At 36.3% G+C, this 14,130-nt stretch overlaps 2 protein-coding genes across 2 annotated transcripts; one reads left to right on the forward strand and one right to left on the reverse strand.

The window, feature by feature from the left end:
- The first annotated feature begins 6,819 nt into the window (after positions 1 to 6,819).
- On the forward strand, positions 6,820 to 8,008 carry LOC103928603 (zinc finger protein 7-like). Its single transcript, XM_009337674.3, has one exon. The coding sequence runs from the start codon at positions 7,228 to 7,230 to the stop codon at positions 7,789 to 7,791; it is 564 nt and encodes a 187-aa protein (XP_009335949.2). The 5' UTR covers positions 6,820 to 7,227; the 3' UTR covers positions 7,792 to 8,008.
- Positions 8,009 to 9,293: 1,285 nt separating this feature from the next.
- Positions 9,294 to 13,380, reverse strand: LOC103928602 (TIP41-like protein). Its single transcript, XM_009337673.3, has 8 exons — positions 13,154 to 13,380; positions 12,864 to 13,049; positions 12,340 to 12,430; positions 11,925 to 12,038; positions 11,742 to 11,801; positions 11,600 to 11,641; positions 11,230 to 11,358; positions 9,294 to 9,614 (listed from the first exon to the last, which is right to left on the reverse strand). Exons 1-8 carry the CDS (start codon positions 13,291 to 13,293, stop codon positions 9,504 to 9,506), a joined length of 873 nt encoding a protein of 290 aa, XP_009335948.2. The 5' UTR covers positions 13,294 to 13,380; the 3' UTR covers positions 9,294 to 9,503.
- Positions 13,381 to 14,130: the final 750 nt, after the last annotated feature.

Consider the following 14,130-nt stretch of genomic DNA (forward strand, 5'->3'; position numbering starts at 1 on the left):
TTGAACTTCTCATCCCCACAGATTAAGCATTTTAATTGGTGGTTAGCCACTTTAAGGTCTAACATTAACATCAACATAGCATCACAATATATTTCATTATTGGTCCTTAATAGATGATGTTGATGCAATAAAATTTCTTGAGAGATCATTAGCTCTTGAACTTAAGCTTCAAGTGCAAAAATGAGATCATCTCTTTCATCTTCATCACCACAAACAAAACTCCTTTCATTGAGTACCCTAATTTGAGCCTCAAGTGAGATAACTTTTTTTTCACTCAGATTAGTCTTGACCAGTCGAAGAGACTCAACTTCTTCTTGTAGATCAATAATCTTTAGATTTAGCTCAATGTTGTCCAATTTTGCAATACATGTCTCGTCGAAAAAAGATTCTTACATGGTGGATAGTTCCTAATAAGACATCTTCTCATCATCATTTAAAGTTACCTCATCATTGTCAGAGGACATTTCTTTAACGAATGCAACAAAAGTCACTACATCTTCTTTAGCATCTAATGACTCTTTAGAGTTGTTAGAAACTTCATCTTCACTATCACTCCATGTCACCATCATGGCCTTATCACATTTATGACTTGACACTTTGTTGTTTGCACACTTAGCCGCACAATAACTATTAACACCACATGCAAGGCAATGTCAATGTACATTTGAGAAAGACTTGTCCCTTCTATCACTAAACTTCTCTTGTTTTCTTCCAAGCTTGAGCATTTCATGGGGTAGAGTCATGTGATTTGTTGATGATTCTATATCCCTTTTGACCTCCTTACCCTTAGTTTTGAGTATCCTTTTGAACTGTTTAACAAATAAGGCAAGATCATCTCAAAGGATTGATCACGTCATTCATTTTCAACACAACTATTTCTCACACTTTGAAGAGCAACTTCTTTATTTTTCTTGGAATCACCTTCGTCTATGTTAAGCTTAATTTCATAAGTTATGAGTTTATCCACCAATTTTCAAAGTTTAATCTCATTTAAGTCTTGAAATTCTTGAATAATTGCCTTTTTTGCTTCAAATCTCTTGGGCAAAGTCCTCAAGATCTTTTGAACAACAGTTGTCTCATCAATAAGCTTCCCAACCCCAAGGCCTTGTCTGTTAACATTTCTACTTTTCCATAAAAGGTCGAGAAAGTCTCTAACTCCAGCATTCTTACATCCTTGAACTTAGACAAGATCATCTGAAGTTTAAGCCCTCCTATTTGTTTGTCTCCTTCCTGCAAAATTATGAATTTGTCTCAATCTCCTAGAGATCACTCTATGTATATCTAGAGCAAAGCTCTGATACCAATTGAAATTGATAATAGGTGGAATAATCTGCAATTTAAAATCTATATACGTGCTTGTCTGACTAGTGAGCAACACTTAACTAAGCTTAGATTGTTAGTTTACTCACAACAAAAGAAGTCAAATTAAATTTCAATTTACTAAAAAGTTCCTAGTTAACTAAGGTTCAGTTTAGTGCACATTTTAATACTGACAAGCTTAGTTGCAAGGACTTATCTATTTGTGGATAATGATAAGCATATACCACAACCAAAAGGAAGATAAGTCAACTAGTATAGCGATAAATTGCACTGGATGTTTTTGGCTGGAAAAAATACCTCTGGGTTAAAAAACCTAGGATTCTCCATTAAGTCCAATCCAATAGTGAAAACAAGATTCTTACAAAGTAAGCACGCAAGCTTAATTCCTAGATCCTAATCTATAGAGTAGTTTGTACCTTTGTGCAACTTTGCCTTTCACGAGGTAGACTCATTCGATCTTCACGAAGTGGCAGCTCCTCCTGAGCTTTTCACCTTGTGGCACTGAAATCCAATCAACTTATGCAAATGATATTATGATGAAGTTCATGCAAATTTGGATTTGATGTCTAATCAGTTTCACCAGTCAAACACTTGAAAGATGAAACTAACGCGAATCCAAAAAAAGGTCAGTTCAAAGATTTGAAACTTAGGAAAAACTTGACCTGAAACAAAGATCATGATTAAAAAAGCAATGCTACCCTAATATGCGATGATGTGGGTGTTTAGTGCACGAATGATTTTGTGGCTAGGGTTTTCAAGTAAGAACCAAAGGGTAGCTCCAAGCTAAAATCAACCCTTTTAAGAAAATAAACTCTCATAGCAAAATTGAAATGAAACCCTAGATTGTGCTTTTATAGTGGGCTGATGTTTCAAAAAAAAAGAAAGAGGCTAGAAAAGCCACGTGTCATGTGAAAAAGCAATCAGAAAAGATCTAGGGTTGAAAAGCACTCTTAGGGAAAAACTGTCAGAAAGCCCATATGGGTTGTCTTAAAGTGTGTGCCTAGCTTGCGTGACAACAGCGAGAATATTTGACAAGACAGAACCACTACACATAATGAACTGGAAATAATGGCATGAAATGCATATGTATGAACAAACCTTTGATGAGAGAAATTAAGCTCTTGAAGTGATATTTCCAGTAGCATGATCTCAGAGAAGCAATTAAAACCCTAAAACTAACTAGAGCATGTATGGTATAGTTTACAACATTTGACAAGGGAAGCCAAACAATAAAACTAGACTTCACAATTTAGGGGTGTACTGTCTAGCCGATGGAATTTATCCCTCATGGTCCACCTTTGTCGACCATGCCAAATCCACACCCAGCGAAGGAAAAACACTTTGTAGCAAAGCAAAATGGGTACATGAAGGATGTGAAGAGGTGCTTTGATATACTCCAAGCTCGTTGGGCAATCAATAGAGGGTTTGCTCGACTATGGAATGATGGGGCACTTCGAGGCATCATGATGACGTGCATCATCCTCCATAACATAATTGTGGTAGTAGAAATCCGCCATCTTCAGTCTTGATGAATTTGTACCTACAAAACAATTAACATATTTAATCAAAGACCAAAGCCTCACATGCCTACAAGCTGGGGAGAGGGTTTGGCAAATGGATCTCTGATGTCTAAGTGTTTAGTGCTTGTCTACATCGCAAAAGCTTACTAGGAATTTGGTGGAGATGAGGTATTTACAAGGAGGAGTGATTGGCCATAGTTAGGGCTTTTGCCCTACACATGGCGGCATCCGATTGGCCAAAGCGTGTCATCCTTTGGATGAATGTGAAAATAATATTCCCAAGATATTAATTAGGAGATAATATCTTGGGAGAAACGAATGAGGCTCATTATCATGCTTAAATGTTAATTTGCAATGTTTTATTTTAGTACTTTTTGTGTTTTATTTTATTATTTTTGGTGTGTTCAACTTTGTAAGTGTGTTCAAATTTTTGGTGTGTTCAAATTTTAAATCTTTAATTTGCAAGTGTGTTCAACTTTGTAAGCATTTTTAATTTTTCAAATTTCTTGTGATAGTTTTATACATTTTTTAGAGTTGGATTAATTCTGGCAGTTGAATTTTTCAAAATTTTAAAATCTGACGCGCTACGTGGTGCAGCCCCAAAAATTTTAATTATTTTTACCGTTGAGTTTACGGTTTAGGATTTAAACAAGAAGTACACCTTGGGACGGACGCAAGTGTTGTTCATTATATTTTCATCGAATATTAATCAACCATGCCCTTTACTCAAAGTTTCAAACATCTAAGCACAAAATAGATAGATTGTATTTTCTCGTCATATTGGTGCATATAGCTTTCAATAAGCTTGTGAGTAGCAGGAGGCTTTGTGCAAAATATTTCTATTTCTAAAGATGCATTATCTAAAAGTAGGCTTTTGCTTTTTTATAAAGGAAAATTAAAGAAAATGGCTTGAAAACTTTTAGTTTTAACAATAAAGACAAAATAAAAGAAAAAGTGAATGGTACCAAGATTGACTTTTTAGTGTAAAATTGTGGTTTTTTGTTATAGTGAACAGTACTGAGAACTTTTCGTTAAAGTTCCTTTTTTATAATTTAAATGCTTCAAGAGAAGTGTTTTCAGAAGACAAGTTGGCAAAAGAGGTGACTTCCAAAAATAGTTGAACCCAACTTTACCACTTTTCACAATCTCATCTCTTCTCACCTTCCTTCCTCCAAAATTCTCATCTGCGCTTGCGGGTTGTGTGCATGGGTTGTGCATCACCTCAAAACAATGTAAACGACGATATTGTAATTGAATATCAACACTATATGTTAGAGACATTCATTTTTAAATGATATTTCATCAATATTTAGTATATGTAGTTAATACCAATACAACACTGTTAATATGGCGTTGGTGTTCGACTGCAATGTGCATTGGTTTGTTGAAATATAAGAGTTTCTTCAATATTTAACAAATGTATCAGAAATATTGACGATATCTGTCGATTTTAATCTAAACTTAAGAGTTTCTCTAATATGAGGTGAAGCTTACACTTCACCCCCATTTCAATATGTTGCTCTGATTTTTTGGATATTTCTATGGAAATATCGATCTTATCGAAGAAATTTTAAACACTGATCGATATGCGCAGGGGAGAATCACTCGCTTTCCACTAACTGCTCGTATTCTTTTAAGTTTTCCCAATTGTTTGGGTTAGAAATAGAGGTAGCCAACCCACCATCCACTAAAATCATGCCAAACTTTGAATCTTCTTAGCTTTTCATGTGTAAATGCTTCACATGGAGATGGAAGTGGTATCCATACACATCTTTCACCTTCCAAAAGGGATATCTAAAAGTTTTACAGACAAGCTAAAGTGGGCACTCTTTGCCATTTGCAAGTGAAAGTAGGACGGAGAATATTTTTGTATGGAGAAACATACACCCGAATTTTACACCGCTAACAAGCCCTTGAGGTTAGCCCGATAGATTCAGGTTAGAGAGTGAGAAACAATGAGTTAGAATTAAGATTCAGGCTCGGTTCTCTCCAACGTAACAAAAAAATAAGATGAAGTGCGGATTTAGTCCCTAAATTATCATCTTAGTGAAAATTAGATCCCTAAATTATTTTTTCAGTAAAATAAGTTCCAAATTCATTAAAATTTGCTAATTTCATCCCTACTATCATATTCAAAGCTATTTTATTCAATTTTCTGTCAATCACTTAACACACTTCAGAGTGTAATACCATCATTTTCTCGCCTATAAGCCAACATTTCTTAAAGGTTACAAATCTAACATCTAATTTACCCTCCAAAGTTAACTCCAATTATCATCCAAAGTTAACTCCATGTACTATTTCTTTATGCAAAATTATCAATCTACCATTCAATGTGTATCACATGCAAATAACATGACTTAAATTGAGAAAAATTGAATATAGTAACTTCGAATATAATATTAGGGATGTAATTGGTAAATTTTTATAATTCAATGACTAATTTTTCTGAAAAAAATAGTTCAAGGACCTAATTTTCACTCATGATACTTCAAAAACTAAATTAGCAGTTCATCCAAAAAAATATATACTACTACCTTGACCTAGATCTAGTCTTTAAAGGATTTTGATGCCGGTTGGTAATGCAAAACATCCACCCACAACATGTATGAATGACTCAAAAAGCCTTGAGGGCTATCCGTGACTCGTTAATTCAGCATCACATTTGTTTATTATGTTAATCAAAACTCTCTTTCCTACCAGCAGCATTAACACGGAGAGAGAGAGAGAGAGACTTACACACTTTAATAAAGCTCAGAAATCATGTCTTAATCACTTTTTATGAGTGATTAGTGTGTGAAAGTGAGAAATTTAAGGGGACAAAACTCGTTCCTCTTGTACTCCTGTGCTTGATTTATGTCAGAAATAAAAGACTAAATTCGAGTGGCTCTCTCCTACTGTGTGTGTGCGCACGCGCATATATATTATATGGGATTTGGATCCTCTCCTGAGCTAATGGAGAGGATCCTCCTGACCCATCATCGTGGGCTGTTAGATTTTTATCCAACGGCTACAAATAGGGGAGTTCTTTTAAAGTTATAATAATTATAGTCGTTGGATAAAAATTCAACGGTCCATGATGATGGGTCAGAAAGATCCTCTCCATTAGCTCAGGAAAGGATCCAAATCCTATTATATGCATCTCCCACTGCCAGTTCCAACAGGAAGAGACCCACATCCACATGGATACTATTGTCCCAAAGAGAACACCAAAAATCTTTGCTACCCAAGATACCTCTCTATCCGGTTTTCTATTTCCTTACTTTCTTAAACCATTATTGCTAATTCTGTGGGCCCCAAATCTACCCCACCACAAATTAAAAACCAATGGGCAATCAAAACTAGAGTAACTATATCCCCACTTCCAAGACAGCATATATATTTTTTTAGCTGCATTCATCTTTCTGAAGCTCATCATTTACTCATCTCCACTCAGCATTTGCATATTTTTACTGGTAGGTTGGTTCTCTATCTTTAATGCCATTCATACCCACTTGACATGAAAGGGTTTACTACTTACTGCAATTTTCTGGTGGGTAACTAACTTATCTCCTATACGCTAATAGGATATTCCAATCTAATCTTAACTACGAGAAGAGGGATTCCAACATGGGTTCGAGGAAAGAGTGAGGAAACTGCTCCGACCAACTTGGCTACGCTCAGGTCTGCAATTATGTTTTGAAAACTAAGCAAGGTGAAGTTCTGAGTTACTGCTACATGCTAATAGGATATTCCAATCTAATCTTAACTACGAGAAGAGGGATTCGAACATGGGTTTGAGGAAAGACTGTGCAAACTGCTCCAACCACCTTGGCTACGCTCAGGTCTACAACTACATTTTGAAAAGTACTAAGCAAGGTCAAGTTCTGATTTACTGCTGATGCCCCTGCAGATTATTCCAGAACCGGCTTTTCATTTGTCAATTCATGCTCCATAACCTACATATTCCTACTGAGAATAAGAAGAGTTGTATAGTTGGTGGATAAGAAGCAATGGTGGCAGGCACTTGAGATAAATGGTTAGCATAATGTTTTTGACTAGTGATGAATTGTTGTAGGACTGTCAACTCTGTAACTCTTCAGTTACTCCAAAAGGAAATATAAAGTTGGTGCCATTTGAGGAACAGAGAAAAGGAGGAAGATGAAAGTGGAGAATCCTAAGCTTTACAGGGGCAACAGTGTAGATGACATAAGCAATGTCCCCTAGAGCACAAAGCATCACAAGGTGGGGTCCACTTCATTTACATGAGATAAAATAAAACACAGGCTTTCTCCACTTTACCTTCTACTGCTTCTCTCCATTTCTTCATCTCTCTTCCTCTTTGATCTAACCCTTCAACCAGTCATAAACTTCCTTTCGACGCCCGCACTTGATTTGAAATTGAGAAATGATCACCGAGGGAGAAAAAGAAAGTGAAACAATGTTAAATAAAGAGCGAAATACAATTTTGATAAGCAGCGATGACAGAGAAGAAACTGAAGATCTTAATCGAGGAGAGTGGCTGAACCTGAGCCTAGGTAGCCTTTCAACAGAAGGAGAGATGGAGTCACAGGCAAGACCGAATTCCGGTAAAGTTTTCTCCTGTAACTTCTGCATGAGGAAGTTCTTCAGCTCGCAGGCATTAGGAGGTCACCAGAACGCCCACAAGAGAGAAAGAGGTGCAGCAAGAAGATACCAGTCCCAAAGAATGATGTCAATGATGGGTTTTCCCTTTGCTACTTCTACAGTTAGATCACTCAGCGTTCAATCCCACTCACTTGTGCACAAGCCAAGCAGAGATGAAACTTCACTTGTGGCAAGATTTAGTGATGCCAATGCAAGGTTTAGCATCATGCCTTTCACACTGGATGATGTAATGGATTCTATGTGGCCAGGCAGCTTCCGCTTGGATCCACAAGTATTAGAGCCGCAATCAGAGCCATGCAAGCTTGACTTAAACCTCCGACTCTGATCCACCCATCCTACGACCTTTTATGACTTCTATTTCGAAGAGGTGTTAATTATTTCATCTATCAGTACAGAACTAGCGTAGGTTAGAGGCCTACTTGGAGAGTCACCTGTGTGTACTACCTAATGAACCAGGAAAGATACTGAGAAGTTCCTACTGTTTTAGGCATGTTGTAATATTCAAGTTATTTCCTATTCAATGACACATGCAATAATCTCAAGAGCATTATATATCATGGCAATGAGTTCTTTTGGGGTTTGTTTATTCTTCTCCTGATAATTAATCTCTAGTTTTGTTGTATATATAGCGCAAACGTTATTATGGTTTTTCTTATTTGAGTGTAAGATTCTAGCCTAAAAGCTACCACAACCCAACCAGCTTTTACTTCTCAAAAGCTACATCCCTGAGGTCTTGAGAAAGGTCAAAGTATAATCATATTACCAACATCATAAAATCAGAGAATTTGAAAGTAAATACATACTCCTGATAAATTTTGCATGCATGTGAAGTTTCAGTAGCTTGTAGATAGGGTCAAGCCTGTACACCTAGATTGTAATCCAATTACCTGAAAGATAAGAGTCTTGCACTAAAACAACTTTATTCCCTTACCCTCTTAACATGAGAATGAGGAAATTCTTTCACTCTTAACATGTACGCTACTTCTCTCAATCCCACCCAAATCAGTGCCTCTATGTGGTTCCTAACATTTCTTTTCTAACCGATTAGATGGCTAACGACTAATTCTTACATGATATCATGCCAACAGCAGAGAGAATGAGATCCCGAGCGATACCTTTCCAATGGAGTTTATCCTACTGGATACAGCAAAGGTGCTTACGAAGACATAAAAAATCCCAATTTCCCTTTTCCTAGGGACTATTATATGTCAAATACAACATAGTATCTATTTGTGATGCCTACTAGTTACATGCATTCCCTCAGTTATCAGGTATCCTATACCATTTTCCTCAATTGATTAACAGAAATGATTTGCACAACCTCTCCTGATTAACACCTATATTTATTTCTGGCCCTTCGATCAAATAAAGCAAAGTACAATCAATGGATAGAAATAAACGAGGGTGTGCAGAAGGGAAAAAAGGGTGTGCGAAAATCATTTCCCTTGATTAATATTTAATCAAGTATAAAATATAATACGGTGCTAAAGTTATTTCTTATGATAATATAATATGACATGATGCTAAAATTATTCTTATGATAATCTTTCTCAATTATTCTTATGATAATAAAAATGGGATAATCATTTGGAACTTCATTTACGTTAAGTTTAAGTGGTTGCAGTACATTTAGTTCCGCTTCTACTAAAGCTTATCTCCAACTCCTCACTAAGTATGAATTAATGAACTATAAAAACGCGAGCAATTGTAAGCGGACATTCTGTTTGTGGGTTAAGCTAAGATCTAAATGGATTCATATCAAAGTTCCAATTTTGCAAATATATTGCTAATTCATGTGCTATCGCTTTTGCTTTCTGGTATCAACATAATTATAATAGAAGCATTGTATAAAGATAGTAAGACGAATTTAACATAAAGTACAAGTTTCTCTCTCTGCTTTTCCAAATTAACTGAATAAGAGAACTTACTAAACATGACAAGAGTAAGGAAATATGTGAATTTTAAAAGAAGAGTTTACATTCAATAGAACCCAGCAAAAAAGGAACAATAACTCTTGCAGGGAGACAATTTACAACCTTACATATTACCAGGTACCTTTAGCTTTTGGGTCTTATGCATGATCACAGGAAGCCTTTGGCTGATGATGCTTGGATCATTGTAGGCAGAATCTTCAGAAGGGTATCCTTTCTGCACCATTTTATTATGAAATGAGAAAAGAAAACACTTTACGAAAGACATTAAACTAAGAAAGGCGCCAACAGGAAGAATGAAAAAGTCACTAGCAGGAACTGTTGGAAAACAAATAGCCTTCAGAGGAAAAAGGCATTGGTTAGTTTGTTAAGAAGCAGTTAATTATCTCAAGTCTATAGGATACGACACAAATGAAGACAATTACCAGTGAAAGAAACAAGATTGGATTGTCCACAACAATAAACTTACAAGTGAACACAGGGTAAAACAAGAAAACACACAGAAAGCCAAAAAAAAAATCCCCTAAAAAAGACAGCTTTCCAATCAAGCCGAAAAACTGAAAAAAAAAAATATCAAGTCTTTACAATCTGTAGAGACCAAAGCCCATAGTGAAGACCATAAACGAACTTCCTCCCATTGCTATTCAAACTCTTTGACCCTAAATATTAACTTATTTGAACGAAAAAAAAAAATCACTCCTTTTTGTTACCACAAGGCACCGAGTAGCCATGAAGCACTGATATAATGCTACAATACGACACGACATGGCGATACCACTAATTTTTTGAAAACTAGGACACGATATGGCTAATAAAAAAAAATAAAAAATAATATATATATATATATATATATATATTTAGAACGTACTTTTAAGTGAGATAAAAATTTGATTTTATTCTGGTCGTTGGACTTTAGTCCCCATTTAAACCCAAGAATAGAAAGAATGTGGTGTCGTTTTTGTATACATAAAAAAAGGAACGGCAGGTCGTATTTAAAAAGCCTGGACAACTACAGAACGATGACGTTTAGTCTTGAAAAGGGCTTTGCTGGTGATCTTCTTCACAAGGCCTTCCACATACGGATACCCGAAGCCGCTGTCAGACATGGGGATACCTACATCCGTCAGCCAACACCGTATCTATTGACACAGATACATATACAAGGCATATCGTATACAATCAAATATCCGATACGGGATATGCAACAAAACTGCCGTATCCATGCTTCTTAGCGTAGTGGAAAACAAAGCTTGACATGAAGACAATTGCATCCATAAGTCAACGGGATAAAAGCCCTAATTCGGAATTTCATAATACTACATGATACAAACTGATACTGTATTTTAAATTCCAGTAAACTTCTACGCATAATCTTTTAAAAACTTTCATACTATTACTTTTATTTTTGGCTATTTATGAACACGTGACAAAATCTAATCAAGTTAGAAGCTCAAAAACTACAGGAAAGGATTGTATGATAAAAAACTCCATCTACCAATGAAGAATCTAAATGATTGAACCTTGACGAATTTCTTAAGCAACCCACCTAACGGATAGACTGAAATCAAATTCAGAAAAAGTTTACTTGATACACTGAAATATTAGAGGATGGTGTTTGTTTAGATCTTTTTAGTTGACACCTTAAAATTTTGAAGAGCCAAAAACGCCTCTTCATTTTCAATAAGCCACATAACTTAATTGTTGGGAAGTTGGTGAGGTTCACAAGCATCTCTTTCACTCCCGAGAGTAAACAAAACAACTAACTTATGTGAGATAGTGTCAGAAAGAAAGGTAGTAACATAATTTGTGTGCAATAACAGATTTGAACTTACTGCAGCTAAAGCCTGAAATGTGGCTTCTCTCCAGCAGCTTTCTCGAAGAATAATGGGATTTGCATCATCGCTAAAAGAACAATGCATTCGAGTGTCTCTTAGCCTCATTAGTGCCCCATCAACTCTAAGCTGTAAGAAGATCTCAATCAGTAAGTTACAGCATTAAGGAAACATAAAAGAATAGGTGACTGATATTATCACAAAGATCCCAACGAAGTATAATTAGTTAGAATATTTCTTAAATCCCCAGAGGTAACCAATTAAGATCTTGTGCCAAAACGATTATCTACACAAAATATAAATTGATAAACTGTGTTTGGTTAGTATCATTTAGGGGGGACAGAAGTCAATTCAGAGAAATTAAACTCACCCAAAATCGCAAGAGGAGAAACCAAGAACTCGGCATGACTCTCTAGAAAATCAAAATGTAACATGATAAGTCCTTCCAGCAAGCTCATACCGTTGGAAAAGCAGATTAAGACACAACAGACAAATAGAGATCGATGACTTACCACTTTTACAGTTAAAAGAGACACTCCACTATCAGCCAATTCATCTTCATACAAAACCACCTGTTCAGTTACAAGGATGAGTTTGGTCATGGCAGGTATACATATAAGGAAGAGAATGTAGGTACACACATGTCTGCTCAGGCACAGCCTATAAATGTTAAAGTTATCAGCCAGGATACCCACCTCGTCATAAAAGAGAATAGGCTCTTTCGAAGCCAATGCAACTACATCAATTTTTTCTTTGCAGTCCTCCCAATGAAGATTTCCAGTCTCCTTAGAGATCTCTCCTCTTTCAAGCTGCCACATAAAATAACAATTAAACATGTTATATCACTAGCATATTTCGTAACCAAACAAATAATGGAAAGGCACCATTCAGAAGCCCTGTAGTTCCTTCTTTTATACAAAGGTTGTTTTATACCATACTGCAACTGCAAGTTGCAATAGAAATTAAACAAATAGTACTCATTTAGCTCGATGTGTAGGAGAAACTTGGCCAACTACTTGTAGAATAGTCCCAACTTCAGGCACAAAATTATAACAAAACAGAGAAAAAAATTTGAAAATGCTCAATTATAGATAAAGAGAAAATATGCACCTTGTTCGCATCAAACTTAACGGTTTCACTTCCAGAATACGGCGTTGTGAATGTATAATCATAGTCCAGTATAACTTGCTGGGAAGGTTTACTGCAAATTCAGAATAAGAATGTAAGACCGAAAACTTGTATCTCTATCAGTAAGAAAACAACTTACTCTATCCCTCAAGCAAGTTATCGAAAAGATAGAAAATACCCAAAACTCTCCCTCCCAAAACCTACAATTTAGATTCATGACCAACATGATTCAACTGGAGTTTAAATCACAACATAAATTAGTGAGAACTAGTCGAAATATATTTCGATCCTGTCTATTGAACTTATCATTCCCATTTAGGGTTTTTTGCTCTCATCCCTTAAGAGGTACAAATCATAAGAAGGGCCTCCCAAAGCATCAATCATCCTTGAAACCGAAAGAGGTAGACATTTCCAATTGAGCGCCACAAAACTACCCACCAAAGAACAAAAATAAGAAAATCCCATACAAATACATAAAAGTAGCATATGGTGAACAATGTGCTTACGTTCGGAATTTCCATTGAGCCGCAGCAGGAACTTCAACCGGCGGCAGAGCTTCCTTCTTCCACCCCACCAGAGCATCAAATGCATTGAAGTGAATCGTGGCGCCGCTCTTCACATGGTTCAGGAACAATCCACTGTCCCCAAACACCATCTCCGGCATGTGACAAGTTTGAAGCTTTTGCTCCCACCTGCAACAACCCACATCACCAAATATCCCTAAAACAACATAAACCTTGCAAAACTTGAAATTAAGAGTAATTATCGAAAACCCAATTGGAAATCAAGAGCGTACAATTCGGTATTGGAGGAGCTGAGGATGGAGCGCTTGCGGGACTCGATTTCCCAGCCATGGATGCGGAGGCCGTGTCGCCCGTCGGTCAACGGCTCGGCTCCGGAGGCTTTCAGCTCCTTCTCGTCGACCTCCACTTCCATTTTTCAGCTCACGATTTCGAGTTGCTCCCGTTTGCTTCTTTTCGTTCTTCTCGCTCGCCTTTTGTGTTCTCTCGTGTGATAATACTGTCGAGTGTCGACGACGACTTGGGTGGGTCTAAATTGTGTCTCGGACTTTGGATCTGACACTTTCCGGGTTTGGGTGAAGGTAATGGGCTTTTTTTTTTTTTTTTTTTTTCCTCATTCGGTAAAATGAGGGGTTAAATACTCAAAACTTTTGCTCAAAAAAGAAAAAGGAAATTTGACCGTAAATCAATAAAAAGTTTATTAATTAATCATATAGCAATGTACAAGTTTTCTTCTGGACTTAATTAGGGCTATTTACATTATTTAGGTATAACACAATAAAGAAGGCCCAAGTCACTATAAGCCATTATAGAATTACGTTTTTACGCGTACATAATTATTAGGTAACTTCTAGTTTTCTTACATGAAGCATCGCGTTCAACACACCAAAGCTTCAATGGCAATAGAATTTTTTCTGTGATTGTAACTCCGAGTTCAAGCATGACGCTCGATTGATGCATACAATTCGAAATCTTCTAAGATTTTTAGATTTAGGTGGTGTTTGGAGATCAATCATAGATGGAGCTTTGTAGATTGAGGTATGTGTGTTTTTTTCTTTCGATTATATTTCTATGATTCAATTATTTATGCGTCTTCTTTGTTTCTTTGCATCGGACTGATGTAGTTTTGTGATTTTGTATTACATGGAAATTTGAATTTTTAAAATTTTATCTTTGCCTATGGTTGTGGATTTGATTTGATAATTTTGTTGCTCTAAAATTTGAGCTCACATCGAATTCTCGGTTAACTACG

Source organism: the organism of the source record quoted next, unplaced genomic scaffold, assembly GCF_019419815.1.
Source record: "Pyrus x bretschneideri cultivar Hongxiangsu unplaced genomic scaffold, Pyrus_bretschneideri_v1 Contig89, whole genome shotgun sequence".
NCBI classification, from domain to species: Eukaryota; Viridiplantae; Streptophyta; class Magnoliopsida; order Rosales; family Rosaceae; genus Pyrus; species Pyrus x bretschneideri.

Coding starts and splice junctions, on each gene's coding strand:
- LOC103928603 (XM_009337674.3), top strand. CDS start 7,228: ATGATCACCGAGGGAGAAAAAGAAAGTGAAACAATGTTAAATAAAGAG.
- LOC103928602 (XM_009337673.3), bottom strand. CDS start 13,293: ATGGAAGTGGAGGTCGACGAGAAGGAGCTGAAAGCCTCCGGAGCCGAG. Junction 12,039..12,339: donor TTAAGTTTGATGCGAACAAG/GTGCATATTTTC, acceptor TTTATGTGGCAG/CTTGAAAGAGGAGAGATCTC. Junction 11,359..11,599: donor TTCTCCTCTTGCGATTTTGG/GTGAGTTTAATT, acceptor ATCTTCTTACAG/CTTAGAGTTGATGGGGCACT.